At 39.9% G+C, this 17,019-nt stretch overlaps 2 protein-coding genes across 8 annotated transcripts in view; both read left to right on the top strand.

The window, feature by feature from the left end:
- Window positions 1-3,180, top strand: part of ANKIB1 (ankyrin repeat and IBR domain containing 1) — an 87,234-nt gene extending 84,054 nt beyond the window's left edge. For all 7 annotated transcript variants that reach the window (XM_021551677.4, XM_021551682.4, XM_021551681.4 and 4 more), the window contains exon 20: window positions 194-3,180. In XM_021551677.4, the coding sequence (XP_021407352.2) occupies window positions 194-946 (753 nt within the window). In that variant the 3' untranslated portion in view covers window positions 947-3,180. The remainder of the gene's footprint in view (window positions 1-193) is intronic.
- A 4,474-nt stretch (window positions 3,181-7,654) lies between these two features.
- GATAD1 (GATA zinc finger domain containing 1) lies at window positions 7,655-12,249 on the top strand. The gene is made up of 5 exons (XM_021551683.3): window positions 7,655-7,931; window positions 8,047-8,172; window positions 8,459-8,518; window positions 9,618-9,801; window positions 10,572-12,249. The coding sequence occupies exons 1-5, from the start codon at window positions 7,728-7,730 to the stop codon at window positions 10,760-10,762; spliced, it is 765 nt and encodes a 254-aa protein (XP_021407358.1). The 5' UTR covers window positions 7,655-7,727; the 3' UTR covers window positions 10,763-12,249.
- The last annotated feature ends 4,770 nt before the right edge of the window (window positions 12,250-17,019 follow it).

Consider the following 17,019-nt stretch of genomic DNA (forward strand, 5'->3'; position numbering starts at 1 on the left):
GCTGAACAATCACTGACATAACAATAGTTACCTTTTAAATTGTGTTGTCAGCTCTGTTGGTAGAAATTGATTCTCATAAAGGACATGTAGGAATAATGAATGAATTTCAGATCTGAGCCAGAATTACTTTTCATCCAAAATATGTAATAAGATCCAAGTTTTATTCTGAGAGCAACCTTATGTATTTCCACAGGCTCTGAGTTCTCTGGATGAAGATGACCCAAACATTCTGCTAGCTATTCAGCTGTCATTACAAGAATCTGGCTTGGCCATAGATGAAGAAACTAGAGACTTTCTAAATAATGAGGCATCTTTAGGAGCAATAGGTACCTCTTTGCCTACAAGACTGGATGCTGCTCCCATAAGTATGGACAACCCAAGGGGTGCTTTGAGCAGCTCTGAGCTGCTAGAACTTGGTGACAGTCTGATGAGACTGGGAGCAGGCAATGATCCTTTCTCAGCTGATCGTCTTCATTCCCACCCCTGCAGCGAGACAAGAAGTGGATTATACTCAACTTCAAGCGATGCTGATTCCAGCAGTCAAGATCCCAATACCAATGAAAATCTGCTTGGAAATATTATGGCCTGGTTTCATGACATGAACCCACAGAGTATTGCTCTGATCCCCTCAACAAGTACAGAAACAGATGAGGAGTCACAGCAACCCAGCACTGAAGATCGGTCAGCAGGGCAACCAAATCTTACAGACACAGGGCTGGAGCCTCAGGAAGACCATGCACTGTTTGAGGATGCACTCAAAAACGAAGGCAGAGGAACCCAAACAGAGGAAAGCACTTCTGAAGAAAACATTATTCCAAGTGAAACAGTATCACAAATTGGTGACTGTAACAGGGAGGTAACAAGCACCCTAGATGCTTCGGGAGATAGTTCAAGTCAGACTCCTCAAACCTCAAGTGAATGGACTGAACACGTGCATCTGGTATGAATAAAAACTAAATCTGGAGTAAAAGAATGGCAGTGACAGATGGTACAGTATGTGGAGTAAGCATTATGGAGGCTTTGATCCACATAATTGCAGCTCAGTTGTAACCACTGACATAACAACGGATATTTAGGAGTTCTCTTGAATTGTAGTTCTTCATAATGATGTGAACCTTTCAAGGAATATCCTTTGCATTCAATTAGGTAGTATTTGCCTTTTTGCTCTCAAGAGAAAGGAATAAGTAGGTTGTATTCCACATTCCTAATACAATGCAGCATCTGTTTAGCCTTAGGTTGATGATCCTTAACTTGAAAGTACAGATTAAAGGCTTACACTGATTATTTTGTTTGGTTTTCCTAAGAAATAGTTTATTCAATTTTTTAGAACTCATAATTTCATCAAAATAACATCTAGCAGTTAATTTGCATTTTGGTTTTGTTTTCCATAACTTTTCCTTATTCATTTTTCATTTTTGTTAGCAGTGTGAACAGAAGTATTTAATGCTTCTCTCTAGTACTGCTCCAGGAACAAGTTTTAGGGGATATTCTTTCCCTTTAAAATCAAAGATTTTTTCATGTCTATTTACAGTCCAAATGTGCCAAACTGTGAAAAGTTAACTGGCAGTAGCCTAATGAAACAGTTCAGTGTTAGTCTATCCAACTAATCCCACAATTCTTAGCAATGGAAGAAACCACTGGGTAGCATTGCTTCTCCAAATTTAACTGGCATATGTTGCCATGGTGACTGCATTTAATTAAATGTAGCCTGTATCTTAAGTTAATAAAACCTAATGCTGCTGTTAAACAGTTATTTTAAATATTAAAATACAGTGAGTTAGCAACAGCTATGCTGTATTTTAAGAGACACTTTAATGGAAGTGCAATCATAGTTCTTTGTTTTCATAATTCTACAAAGCATTTTATGCACTAATAGTGCAATTACTTTTAATGATAACATTTTATAAAAATATAGGAATACAGAATTTTCATATATTAGTCAGTCCCAGAATTAAAAGTCCAGATAACACATCCTGCTCAACATGTTACGGTGCCTTTGCCTAACCCAACTGGATAGTTGCCACAGTTAAACAAGTAATTCAAATTCAGTGTTTGTTCTGGAGTAACTATGCTATTAATTGCAAAGACCTCCATAAAACCACCCATGGCCTTGCCTTTACAGTAAATAACTAAATGTACAGTCAGTGTTTTTGCATATACAAAACACTACTAGGTATTTGTTCAATTGCACAATATTCATTTGCTGTGTGATTACTGTTTAGTGTAAAAAAGAAAATTAAGAAAAAAAAAAAAACAAACCACAAAAAAAACTTTTCCTAGTTGTTGTACCGTGAAAAACAAAAATACTGGTTTTAGATTTGCTTAAAAGCATCAATCTACAGTTAGTGAGTTACAATGGTACAGTATGTAATTACAACTAGAATAAGTTGTTCAAATGGCTGTTTTAATTACATATAATCAAAACTTTTCATAACATGAGCAAATAACATACACTCCATTTTAAGTTTTGCTTAACTGTTACCAGAGATTTGTTGATATGATATAAAAGTTTATTACTACTGAGTGTGTATAGGCAAGTGTCATGATAGCAAAGTTTATGTATTGATTACTGTGAGTTCAAGTGAGTGTTTTGGTAACTAATTCATGCAAATCCAGCTTTGGAACCTTGCAGTTACAAGGTTCATATTAGTAAAAAATGAAATAAGAATATTTTACCCTTACCCCATAAAAACCTTGTCCATTTTCAAGCATCTTTAGAGAGAATGCATTAGAATAGTCTAAATAATTTTCCAACTTGTCCTCTAGCCACCCTACTCCTGACATAATATTGAGCCTTTGAAAAATACCTATAGGTATAAAGTCTTTCAACTAAAACGGTCCTTCATGAACTGTCATCATGAATTGGTCTGAAAGTTGTTTAACTCACATAGCTTCCTTGAATGGTAATTTCTGAATAGAAAGATTCTCGCAAAAAGATTGTGTATTGCATTGAGATGTCTTGCAAAGTTGCAGTAAGATATGTAAGAGTGCTCTCTGTGAAGATAGTGAAGTTTGTGGGTTCTGGTTTTATGTAATTTGGTTAGGTTGTGCAGTATATCCATTGTTTCTGTGTTACTCTTATGAGCATGAAATTAGACTATTAAATTTGTATTTTCTTGGTACTTATTTTAACACCATAGTCATTGACTTTACAATTCAAAAATAAAAGTTTGGCAAGACTATTTTGTAAACCTGTTAATTTTATAATGTAAAAAAATTACTCTAACCTTGAATTGTTATTTGCACTTTCATAGTCTATACTTGATACATTCCCACTTTATATACAGGTAGGATACTACAACCATGTAGATGTTTGGCCAAATGAATGCTGTTAATAATATGTAAAATTCTTTGATTAAACATTTATTACTTAAACTAATTCCGTTCTGTCTCATTTCATCTTAGACTTAATGTAGGATATCCTTGAGACTGCTGACAGACATTTTTAGGGTATGTTCAGTACTGTGCCAGATTAGTTGGACACCATGTAGTAAGCTGAATGTTTTGATACGTAAATACAGGGGACCATCACTAAGCTTTGAAAAAAATATACAATAGAATTTGTCTTAATTGCTACAGACATATTGTGCACTTGTTCTTTGTAGAGTGATGCCTTGTCACTATGAGTAGTGGTGCTAAAGAGGGGGGGCTAATTTTTGTGAAAGATTCTGTTAATTAGTGTTACTTAAGTGCCACTTAATATCCACTCTGGAAATTCCAGAGTGCCTCTGTTACATTAGTAGCACTAAACTATTTTGTTCATTGTTACAGTTACATCATCAACTTCCTCCACTAAGCATGCCAAGATCATGGAATCACAGACTGGTTTGGGTTGGAAGGGACCTTGAAGATCATTTTGATCCAATCCCCCTTCCATGAACAAGGACACCTTTCACTAGACCAAGCTGCTCAGAGCTCTATCCAACCCGGCCTTGAACGCTTCCAGGGATGGAGCATTCCCAACTTCTCTGGGCAACCTGTTCCAGTGCCTCAGCACCCTCACACAAGGCATCCCACTGTAATAGTCAGGGAGGGTGGTGAGAAGCCAAAACATGGACACAGTAATAGCCAGTTTCTTTACAAGCAATTGTCTGGCTCAGGAGACAGCTTCAACATGCCTTGAAAGAACCAAATACTCATGATCATTTTATGTCATCTCTGTCATTGCTTTACCTACCCATGTCCCTCACGAGGGCCAAAACCCAAAAACCTCACAAAATCCAGGTGAATTCCTGGCTCTAGTACAAGCTTGAATGAGTAATTAAGACCCAAAAGCTGCAAAGACAGATGCATGTTACTTATGCGAGTAATAACTGTGTAACACATCTCAAGATTAACATCAGTTGTGGCCCAGGGAATTAAGGGAATAAAAACTGCTTTTCTCAAAAGAAAGCTGTTAAGTACAGAACCTTAGAACATAACCATGTGGAAATCCAGAGTGCACCAATCCATCAGATTTATACCCAGTTTCATGCATTTACAACACAAATATTTCTGGAGAAGCAGTCCATGTGCATCCTCTGCAGCTGACTGTGGAACAGTGACACACACATAAGAATAAAGGATTCTTCAGCTGTGAGCCAGCTGACTGTAGGATAGCAGTAAGAAGCTAGGAGGAAGCAATGCAATTAAATCCACTGCAGAACAATTCAACTACTGAAGCAGGAAATGAGCAGTATGTACGGATTTGCATCACTTCCAATAAAAACCATTCTCACTGAAAGCTCCTGGGGAGAAAGAGTTCTACTGACAGCCAGTGTGCCTGCCACAGTCCCCATCCATAGGTGGAACCAACATTTTATTTCCTCCACTTCTTTGTCGAGTCTACATTGGAAATTTCACAGACCAGGGACGGGCTCTGATGACTCCCAAGGGCAGCCCTTTCTTTTACTGCGGGAAAAATAAACTGAAAATACACATTAACTGGAAGAGAACTTTTACTCTGCAACTTTAGCTGAGCTTACACAGCACAAAATGCCTCAGCTGCATCAGGCACTTCCAGTCAGGCCTCAGACAGAGTCAGCCCACTCCAGCTCCAAAGAGAGGCTAGTTCTGTTAAGGAGAATCAGGAAACTGAAGAGGATGCTCAGAATTTGGGATTGACGTTGTAAGGCTTGGGATCCTCTGGAGAAGAAGGTACTTAAGTAAAGTCCTGAGCCCCACCTCTCCTACCCATAACTACCAGGTATTCAGCAACTCTCAGAACATTTCAGCTATTGCCCAAGATAGCTGACATGCTGGGTGTAATTTCTGACAAAACATCATAACCACTGTTCTTTGTGTCACCTTCCAGGTGAGGTAGGGATGAACAAACTGCACTGACAGCAATCCCTGCCTCTGATTTTGCACAAGGCCAACAGAATAATCATACCAAGAACACTGTAATCTCAAGGTGTTGTTTTACTCTGGTTCTATTGAACTGACAGAACCACACTTGTCAAGAAATAGTAAACTAAAACTTTCTGACAACATAAAAATGGTTGTCTAAACCAGTTTTTAATTATCTTAAACTACCACCACAGATTACGTTTCTTAAAGATTAAGCTTTATTCATTTGGATTTTTTAAATTCAAGTTATTATTTAAAAGCAGAAAGAATAATCACAGTGGGTAATTTATCAACAATATACAGTAGCATATTAAGAGTATTCACATATATGTAAACCACACATATTCTATATTTGTGACAGAAAAGACCCTGCACATGATTTCATAAAGATCAAGGGGTTAGCAGTCTGGAGTCAGGAAGATGGTAGAACTGGAGTAGAAAAAAACAACTATTGCAATTTTTATTTGCTCTCCATTAACAATAAATATTATAATAAACTCACAAAAACTTTCACAAAGTATTGGATACTTACCTCGACAGAAATGGACATTGTCACTCATTTCCAGCCCATTTCTACACAGACTAGTGAAGCTCTGCCAACATGATGGCAGTCAGAGGGGCCCAGACTCCTGAGGTGGGTGGTTGGGAACAAAAGCAGGCAGACGCTACAAAAAAAAAGTGGGAAGAACTTAAGGGCTCTGAGAGATCACTGATCTGCAAAATACAACTACAGAGAGATGCATTAAAGAAACAGAAAACAAAACAAAACAACAACAACAAAAAAAGCACCCGATAAGTATAAACAGCTTGAAAAGAGATGAGGGCAAATGAAGATTTAAATCAAAATTGAGGAATACATTTGGTGCCTGAGACAAGAAAGTCAAACTTGGCATGAAAGAGGCATGCAAGAGGTTAAACGTAGCTGTCTGTGAGCCAGTAGCAACACAGGCACACCCTGCATCCACTGCATGCTGCATGAGGGGAACATGTATTAATAGATTCCTGCAAATTATGGCTCTTTGTGTCCACTGAGGACAAGACAAAAATCAATTTCATTTGCACCAAAGAAGCTTTAAATAAACTGAATATGGGAATTAAAATACTGCAAATCCTCATGCATGACTGGGCATTTCTTTCATAATATCCGACTAGAAAAACATCTACAAGGGATGGCCCATGGCCACGTGAGTGGCAGTAGGTGAGGAACCACTATTAGATCCATGGTTCCTACTACATTTGGTTCTCAAAGCTTCACAAAGGCACATGTTCATTCCCCAGCCTTTTAAACTACTTGATACGTAACTGAGGCTTCATGCAAGAGGGGCATAGAATCATAGAGTGGTTTGTGTTTGAAGGGGACTTTGAAGATCATCTAGTTTTAACCACCCATGCCATGGGCAGGGTCACCTTCCATTAGAGCAGGTTGTTCAGAGCCCCACCCAACCTGATTTTGAACATTTCCAGGGATGGGGCATCCACAACTTCTCTGGAAAGCCTGTTCCAGTGCCTCACCACCTTCCAAGCAGAGGATTTTTTCAAAATATTTAATCTAAATGAAGGCAAAAACTGGCATATGTTGAGGTTAACATTCACCAACCCTTTCTTCTGAATCAGGACAATCATTGCAGTCCATCTCCTGTCCCCTGATTTTCTGTTGAGCCAGAAGAGTGACAGCTGTAAATCCTTGAATGACAGCACCTGGCATCCCCTGCAAACAGCAACAGCATCAGAGGTGGCTTCTGCAGCACAATGTTAAGGGTTGGAAGCTACCTTAAAGATCATCTAGTGGCAGCCCCCCTGCCATGAGCAGGGACACCTCCCACGACACCAGGTCTTACACAGCAAAGGTCTTACCCAGCACAGTTTTGAATGGTTGAGGCATTCACAGCCTCCCTGGACAACCCGTTTCAGTATGTCACCACATGCACAGTAGAGAATTTCTTCCTAATATCTAATCTAAATGCTCCGTCTTTCAATTTGTACCCATTCTCCCCTGTGCTGTTCTGCCACTGCTGTTCCTGACAGAGTCCCTCTGCCTCCCCCGGACGTTCCCTTCAGACGCTGAAGGTGCTGCGAGGTCTCCACACGACCTTCTCCAGGCTGACCAGCCCCAGCTGCACCATCGGGGCCGCCCGTGCCCGCCTCCGACCCCGCCGGCACCGACAGGCCAGCGCTCTCCGCGCCGCGGCCCCGGCCGAGGCGGGAGCAGCCCCTGAGCGGGCCGGACCCCGCCCGTCCCGGGCCGGGCTCGCCGCCGCCAGCAGAGGGCAGGCCCGGCCCCGCCGCTCCCGGCCCGCCGCTCCCGGCCCGCCGCGCCACATCCGCCGCCGCCGGGAAGCGGCCGGCGCCGCGCTCCCGCCGCTCGCTGTCGGGCCCGCGGGCCCCGCGCCGGCCTCAGCATGCCGCTGGGGCTGAAGCCCACCTGCAGCGTGTGCCGCAGCACGTCCTCTTCCATGTGGAAGAAGGGCGGGCAGGGCGAGATCCTGTGCAACAACTGCACGGCCCGCTCGGCGCCGCCGCCCCCCGCCGCCTTCGCCACCACCTCGGCGGCCGCCGCCCAGCACAGCAACAACGGCGGCGGCGGCGGCGGCGGCGGCAAGCAGGTCAGGAGGCCGAGGGCGACGGTGGCGGAGCCGGCGGGGCCGGGCGGGGCCGGGCGGGGCTGCGGCCGGGGTGCTCGGGCCGTCCCCCTTGTGTTCATCCCGCTGTTCCCCGCAGAGCAAGCAGGAGATCCACCGCCGCTCCGCTCGGCTCAGGAACACCAAGTACAAGTCTGCGCCCGCCGCGGAGAAGAAGGTTTCCACGAAGGGCAAGGGCAGGCGGCACATCTTCAAACTAAAAAACGTAAGGCGGGGCCGCGGGTGGGTCGGGAGCCTGCCCCAGGCTGGGCTGGACATGGAGCCCGCGGGAGCAGCGGGAAGAGAAACCGGTCAGGGAGTTCAGCACTCGCTTCTCCACATAAATCCTGGAGAGGGAAACGTCAGCTCTGTTGCTTTGAGCTTTAAAGTAGAAGTGTTTGCTAGTTTTCTTATGTATCTGTATGTTATCTAAAAGAAAAATCCATTTCTGGAACTTTATGGTTTATTTGTTTTAATGCTTTTGATTTTCTGTTTCTGTATTCTTTTCTTAGCCAATCAAGGCTCCTGAGTCCGTATCCACTATAATTACAGCAGAATCAATCTTTTATAAGGTATGGTTTATGCAAATCTATTTGCAAAAATTATTATCCTGTTTCTGTTTCCAATGTTAGGAATTATCATGGACAGTGAAAGCACTAGAGATATAATCACAGAAACTGTTCTTCCTTGCCTAACAGTTGTGTAGGATTTTGGTTTGCCATAGTTATTGCCATTAAGTCTTGCAAGGTAGTCTACCTAAGTTTAAATAGTTGCCATTTTCCCAGGTTTTTCTCTTCCAAGCAAAAGTACTTTTTTTTTTTTTTTTTTTTTTTGGTAATTATTGCTGTCAGCATTTTTAAACTTAACTTGCACTGTGCAGAGGTCAGGTGACTAGAGACGATTATTTAGATTTGTTTGATATTTGCTGTCTTAGGTGCAGAATATATTTCGCATAGAGGTGGGGTTGCAGTGCCCCAGTATCTCAGCTGGCTCCCATTTGAGAGCTGGTGCAAGCAGTCTCAGACACCCTGGGAACAAGATGTGTTGGCACTTGCAGTGAAGCAAGAAGGAGCCTTCTCACGTTCATGCTTGAGAGCAGCTTTACCAGCATGCCAAGGTGTTGGTATTCTAAAGCACTCAAATTTGCTTTTGTTTCCCAGCAGTATAAGCAAACAGAATGTTTTTTCACCCTCTTCCTCTCCAAAAAAGTCAGAATAGGCAGTGGGAGACTACACAGCCAGTGGTGGTGTGAGATTCCATATACTCTCCAGGGACCTGATGTTTCATGCCTGGCATTCCAGATGAATCTCGTTTGCTTTTGACCAGTTCAGAAAAGAATTACTGTCATGTGTGTCTGTTTTTATCAGAAATTCCTAAGAACTATGTCAAAATTTCTGTTCTCATTATGTAGAACATTGCTACTTTGATACTTTGCAGTGTTGTTGTGAATAAGTTTGTTTGGGATTGTTTGTGTTCTTTTTATATGTTTTGAAAATAACCACCTTTCTTTCTTGTGCTACCATTCTTTAGCATGTGGCTAAATTGAAGCTGCCTTTCAAGAGTGGAATAAATTAGGATAATTTAGAGTACTGCTACTTAATATATGAATCAGGATGTGAAGCTGACAAAAATCAGGTTGTTTGATTTCAGTGCCATTTGTATGTCTTCTAGGGTGTATACTACCAAATTGGAGATGTTGTTTCAGTGGTTGATGAGCAGGATGGAAGAACATACTACGCTCAGATCCGTGGGTTTATTCAGGACCAATACTGTGAAAAGAGTGCTGCACTAACCTGGCTCATTCCTACCCAAGCCAGCCCCAAAGACTGTTTTGACCCAGCATCCTACATCATAGGTAATCTGTAAGCCTTCACGTCATGCAACTACTTGGATGTGCCTATGCTAATGCAGAGTTGTATTTTTTAAATCAGCATTTTAGCTTCTCAAGGTATTTTATGCAAGTTCCACATTTTAGACTCTAATCTTGTAAACATCTCATTTACTGTAATAAGACTTTTTATTTATCTTGTGTATATAATATGATTACCACTATTGTAGTGTGTGATTATCTGAGTGTTTGTGGGTAGAATTACAGTTGTGCATCTTTAAGGATCAAATTATTGATTACTATTATTACTATTATATTATTATTATTTATTATTATTATTACTGTTATTACTATTGATTAAACTATTACTACTATGTTTAAACCATAGTAACTTTGATTCTGATATACTAGTCCAAGTTGCTTATTTTAAAGTGACCTGAATTACTTGATCTTTATCCTGGGTATTCAAAATACATAGCACCAGCATAGAGACTGTTCTGCTATTGATGATAAAATTAGGAATTCAGAAAAGTCCCTCTAACAGGCAGAACACAAATAGAATGTATTTTAAATATGTTAACTACAATAGTCCACTCAAATACCAGAATGCTTCAAATGGGATGGGGGGGAAGATCAGCCCAGCAAAATTAAAGGTAGAGGTTTATTGCCTAAAACAGGAGGAAAGTCATGGATTTCAAGGGCAAGCTCTGTAAGGGAATGTTGGCTGTTGTGGCATATTTTTATTCAACATACTTAGTTTTATGTCTCCAAGTTATGTCTTTGAATTTTTTTTCTAGGACCAGAAGAAGATCTCCCAAGGAAAATGGAATATTTAGAATTTGTTTGTCATGCACCTTCAGAATATTTCAAATCTCGATCATCTCCCTTCCCTACTGTTCCTACAAGGCCAGAGAAAGGCTATATATGGACTCATGTGGGACCTACTCCTGCAATCTCCATTAAAGAAACTGTAGCCAATAATTTATAGTTTTCAAGGAATACTTTGGACTAGTTCTTTTCTTTGTATCCTCCAATTTGTAAACACCTTACAAAAAGTTTTAAAAATTATAAAATGTGCCGGGTTTTTTTAAGGATTATGGTATTTATTTTTTTCAGATGTATCAGACCTTTGAAGTGAAAATTTTCATTCCAGTTGATGCATCATTTCAGTGCTTTGCTCTTCAGAAATTATTGCTGATCTTGGGACAAAACCAGAAGTTTCATGTCATCTTTGATGTCTGTAGCATTCATTCTTACTTTTTAAGTTATTTTCCAGAAGAGGAGTTTAAAAGATACAATCATCCAGCATTTTATATAACTGTTTAATTTAGTTAACTGTGACTGCTGGTTTTTGTAAAATAATTTAAGACTAGCTTCACCTAAATCCTGAAATGGTCAGTGATGCAGTTAAGTTTTCTGTTACATGGAGAGAAGTGATCTTCCTGGATTTCTGCAGACTGAAACCTCATCTGCAAAGAGGGACGCTAACAGTCACCTTTTATGGAATTTTGTTGATCTGAATCTGAAATTGGCCTATGTGTGTAGCTTTCTGCTAAACTTACTTATATAAGGGCATAAATTTCCTGGAAAATTTGATGCAAATTCAAAAATTAATGTTATTTGCCATCCTGGCATCCTCATGGCAGAAGTGTATTTGCATTTCCTGAGCAAGCCAACACTGACACATGATTTGAGTTTCAGACTGTTAATATTTGTTTGCTTGTTAGCTTTAGATTTTAAATTGTTTTTTCAGTCTTCACAATTAGTGATGGTAAGAAAAAAAAAAGTCAGGCAATTAAAATGAAAAATCAGTAAGGGAAATAAAAATTAATTAATTTTATGTATTGACAGTCTCAGCATGACAAGGAATGTGTATAAACAGCAGAATGGGAGCAATGCCACATACTAAAATACCAACGAAGTTTTCTGCCCTAAACTTTTTACAAGCCATTCAGCTCCAAACACAATGAGATGTGCTTGTATGGTTTGAATTCCAAGGGTATTGTATGAAAGCATGAAAATGTTGCACTAGGCTTATATTCTAACTTTATGAAAGGCTTTGATTTAACACGTAACATTTGAAAGTCTCAGGTATTGACAACTTTTAATACAGTGGGACCTGTGAGGGCAGGAACCAGACAGATTTGTTTCAGCCTGCAGCCTCTGTTCTGCCCTCTTCAAATACAAGGAAGAACAATCAGCCTTAGGGGAGTAGATGCTAAAATTAAGGGATACTGTCAACAATTCAAAATGCTCAGGAATTAGCAGTAGATCGGTAATACAGAGTTAAATCTTAGTCTTCAGTAGCTTAGAAAGATGAGATGTGTGCCTATGTTCCATGTGTTGCATTGATTAATCCCAAATTGACATCACTTCTCTCCATTCTCTCCTTTCAGTTTCTCTGTGTTTTTTCTTCTTATTTCTTTATTAACAATTACAAGAAAATAAAAATAACAAGTCCTATATTTACAGTAACCAGAGTGACTCCCTTGACTCAAATCTTTGACTTCCTTTCACTGCAGTCCACAAGGTTTTCACTTGGGATCACTCTAAAATCCCTGTGCTGCCTCAGCATAATCCATGGACCTGTCTTCTTCTGTGGGCTGTCTTACCTTATATGAATTACCAGGGTTGGAAAAGGCCTTGATGGTCATTGAGTCCAATGAAGCTTAGTTCATTGTCAAATCCTCATAGGAATAACAATGCTCTACATGGTTTTGATTTTTTGAGTTCCTACAAGGAACTCAAACCAAATGAAAAGTACTTTTTGCCATTTGCCTTATTTGTCAATAAATTGTAATATAAAAGGGAAAATTACAGAATATACCTTTCTAAAATTCAGTGCTGCTGTCAATTCAAGTATTATGGTTCCAACTGCAGTCTAAACAGACAAAAATATTTTTTTTCAGAGAGCTATAGAACAACTTCCTTTAGTAAACACTAAGTACTTTTATTTTAGTGTAGTTTTTATTATACTAGGAAATGTTAAAAAATAATTCAGATTAACAAGAATTCTGAGTGTAAGGTCTCAAAAGAGACTGGATCTGCAGGCAATGACTGTTACTAAAGTGTTAAACTTCATTTTTAGGTATTTGAATGATTGCACTGTCTTGTTTTTCTTGTGTTCAGAACATCACCCAGTAACACAGGGAGAATGATTGACTCTCCAGACAACTTCTTATGGATGGACACAGCTGAAGAGTGGGACCTCCAAGAGCAACATATCTGAAAATTCTTCATCTCTCTCATATTAGGAAAATGGAGGACAAAATGAAGACCAGCAAAATGGACTCAACAGCAGAAAGAATATCAAAGGATCCTGTAGGGACAGGCTTTGATGCCCTGCAGCTGAGGGAGCTGAGCTCACCCATTTCTGTCTTCTAGCTTGGTAATTCCCCATGCCAAAAGGTAGGTAGGTTTCATATTTGTATCACTGGACTGTGAGTGGATACATTGCCACTGAATTTACGGCCTTGTGTTGAGCTCCAGAGTTTTGTGACCAGCCAACGGTAATTTTCATCAAGGCATTTTAATTCTAAAGATATAACTTGTAGCCAAGACCTAAAAGCCACAGAGCATATATAAAATACTGAGTACCACAATAGACACGTGGCCTGTGCCCTGAGGCACACATTGCAAGACATTTGTGGGAGGAGTGCCCTTAACTTTCACATGAACTTTACTGTACCAAAACAATACTTGCTGGAGAAGGGTTTCCTTTTGGGCAATGGCTTTGTTGGGAGCCGAATACTTTCTGGGAAAATATGATGCAAACACAATGGATAAATAAGTATGCAGCTCCTTGAGCTCCTAAAATGAAGCTGGGGTTCCTCTCTTGCTGCTGTGCTGTGCTACATGGCAATCATCTCAGTCATCCTGCAGAGGCTGGATTAAGTGCCTGCAGCTCAATATCCAAGCCAGTGCAATAGCTTTGCTTTCATGTAATGCAGCCCTCAACTTTAACATTAATATTATACAAGAAGCAAAGCATACATTTATTGTGGTTGGTGGTATATGATGTATTATGATTAATAAAGGCCTTAAATAGCCTTGCAGAGCTGAGAACAAAAATATTAATAGGTGTAGTATTGAAGTTTCAACTGCTCTTTACAGTTACTGAATTAGAAAGACAAATTACAATTTTATTCTGTTTTCACACAGTTAGATTTGGTACATCTGTTAGGAGACTACAAAATTATGGAAGATGAACATTATATGCCCAAGCAGAAACACTTTTACAACAGTTCATAGTTGTTAATAGTTCTTTTTGTGTGCTCCCCACTACACAATCTCATGATCACTGACAACAGTATTTTGTATTTGGCAATTGTTTCTCTTTCACCCACACAGTCACGCTTACTTTCTGGAAGACTACTTTACTTTTTTTACCCAGCCCTTCTAGTTGGTGATTTGTTATTCTTGAATTTGGCCTACAGCTTCTTTTCTAGTTTGGTAGCTTCAATCACAAGAACAGATTCATGGACAACATCTACAGGTGGTTCATGCATCTTTATGAAATGCTTAAAGTGCTTCGATGTCTATTTAATCAAACAGAAGTATTACTGGAATCTAGTTTTGATAGAAGGTTGTTTTATCCTGAACATATCAAGACTCTCCTGTGCAGGGCATTTAGACTCAGAACAATTAACCCAGGCACCTGTTTACATATGGCAACTGGGCTCCTGCAACGCCTTTTGAACTCCTTCATTTAGGGAGAACAGTGCAGGAGTATTCCTCTTTTCTCATGAAGCTGTCTAGAGGCAAAGTTGTCTCAGTAGTTCCACCGGTCTTCCTACACTCCATCAGTGTCCATGGGCACTTCTTTGCTGAAGGCCATCACACCTCTCTGCCTTCATCAGTGTAAGGTACCCTGTTGTAAACTGCCTCTGTCAACTGATCCAGGATTGAAACACACAAAATACCTTTCCTTTTAACACAAATCTTCCCCTAGGGAACTTGGATAGGAATGTTTAGTTTTGTATTCAGATGGTCATACCTTTGATAATAATCCTTCTCAGTGTATGTACAATTCTATGCAATCAATGTTCCCTTTCTTTGCAATTAGGTTACTTTTGTATAAAATTACACTGTAAGGCTGCTTGTGGTAGTGAATCTGAATTATGTAAGCAGAATTTGGGAACCTCTTCTCTCCTAAGCCTAGATTTGATTTCAGTAGGTCATTAAGAAGTAAAGCAAAGAGTAACCTGTCCTTTTAATCCGTGTGCCCTTTTCAGGTATCTATTTCCCAAATTGTGGGAATCCACATACAGAATTTTCCACTTACCTCTCCTTAAGGAGTTTCTTGGAGCATTCTTAAGGGCTCTTTTTCTAAGCTATGTCATAACAGACCACTCCTAGGCAAAGTAAAAGACTTGTCTCTTTTTTATGAGAAGCTGATTGCAAACTGTGGAGGAAATGGGAGTAGCTTTGGCATTTATTTTTGGCCAAAACAAAACCAAAAGGAACCACTTCACGACTGCAGAGTTTGCAGAGCCTGACTGTGGCTTAATTGCTGCATTGGTAAGTGGAAATGATATGTTGAAACTTAACATATCCATATAAGGTTATACAAAGGAACAAATACTGGGACAATGCCAGGGACACATATTGCAATGTACTTTCTTGGTGGGCTTTCTAGTCAAGCTTAACCCAGCAGCTACTGAATAAGTTGAGACCATCAGGAAAGAAGCATCCACCTCAGCTTTTAGTGGCCAGTAATATTTTTTACTCCAAGGTCAAAGATAGAAAAAAAGTAAAAATGTCTCTTCTAGAAAATTACTGGAAAAGACAGTGCAAGATCTGGGAAAAATCTGTTTTAAAAAAATCTCTTGTCAATTTGGTTTTACCCACCCACATTCCTGCCATCAAGGAGTGGCATGTGTGACAGGCTGTTTGTTTCTGATATCCCCAGTTCTGCTCTATCCATGCAGTGGGATCTAAACAGCCCATAACATTTGACAGCACACATGCAAGAACAGCAAGGGGTTTTTTGAAGGAATACTTTCTGAAGTCTCTGTTTCTTCTCTAATAACTTCTAACATTCAAATTCCTCTTAACAACAGGCTGGTGTTTAATGGGGGATAATCACTGAGGAGTAACAAGCACTAGACCCTATCACATTATTTTTTCTTTCCTTTAACAAGACATTTAGTCTGCCAAGTACAGTCAAGTTTTGTGAACGTCTTCTGTAGCATTTTATTACCAACCTTTGTTTTTCACAGGCCTGAAAAGCTCACTCAACAGGGGTGTTTTGCTGGTGGTGCTGTTTCACTGTTCAGTCCCTGTCAAGGTCAGATGAATATGTTGAACATCACGGGTGTGTTCTCCACAGCACTGGTGTTACACACTTGCAGTGCTGGGGCACAAGCTCTGGGCTGGCCAGTACAAGGCATGGATGTACTGAACAAGTCCAGCAAAGGGCCTCACCTGTGAGTGGGAGACTGGAAATACAAGGAGAGGGTGAGAGCTGGGACTGTTCAAAATGCAATAAAGATCACTTGGTGGGGGAGGGAAACTTACTGATGTGTCTAAATACAGGATAAAAGTATTTATCAAAAGCAGAGATCCACAGCAAGACAATCCTACTGAGCCCCTATTTCTGCATTCTGTTAAATTTGGAGTTCTAGTTTCCTCTCACCAAACCTAAATAGTGGAGCAACACAGGGAATTAATTCTGCAAATACTTAAAAAGAAAACAAATCAAAAACAAAGCAAAAGAAGTCCCCATACAATGCTGTCAATCGAGTATACATTACAGAACTCAAAGGGTTTTTCAATAGTTAATGTATGAAAATGCTATCCAATGAATACAGGCACACGGAAATAATCTGAAAGGAAGCCCAGAAGCCAAAATTAAATGCCTCTTCAGTACTCAGCATGCATATACAGAAAGGTGTATCAAATATTTGAGAGATGTATATGTTTAGACACAGCTCAGGAATATAGAAAAACATTTTGCCAGTTACAAAAGTTCAGCAAGATTTGAATATCACCTGATTCAGTATTTTCAGTATTCTGATTAAAATATACAGTCCATAATACATTGTAATATGCACAACTCTAGCACAAGCTTTGAAGACTTTAAACTTGAAGCATGAAGTTGCTGTACTACTACATGCTTGGGATAAACTTGAAATTAAATAATGATGTTTTGTCTCTACATTTTTCATGTTTAGAAAACCTCACCCACTGCAAATTCTCACTCCACCCAAGATTCCCACAAATTACATTATTTGCAAAAATAAC

This window comes from Lonchura striata, chromosome 2, assembly GCF_050655825.1.
Source record: "Lonchura striata isolate lonStrDom1 chromosome 2, ASM5065582v1, whole genome shotgun sequence".
Lineage (NCBI taxonomy): Eukaryota > Metazoa > Chordata > Aves > Passeriformes > Estrildidae > Lonchura > Lonchura striata.

Coding starts and splice junctions, on each gene's coding strand:
- GATAD1 (XM_021551683.3), top strand. CDS start 7,728: ATGCCGCTGGGGCTGAAGCCCACCTGCAGCGTGTGCCGCAGCACGTCC. Junction 8,173..8,458: donor ACATCTTCAAACTAAAAAAC/GTAAGGCGGGGC, acceptor TTCTTTTCTTAG/CCAATCAAGGCTCCTGAGTC. Junction 8,519..9,617: donor CAGAATCAATCTTTTATAAG/GTATGGTTTATG, acceptor TATGTCTTCTAG/GGTGTATACTACCAAATTGG.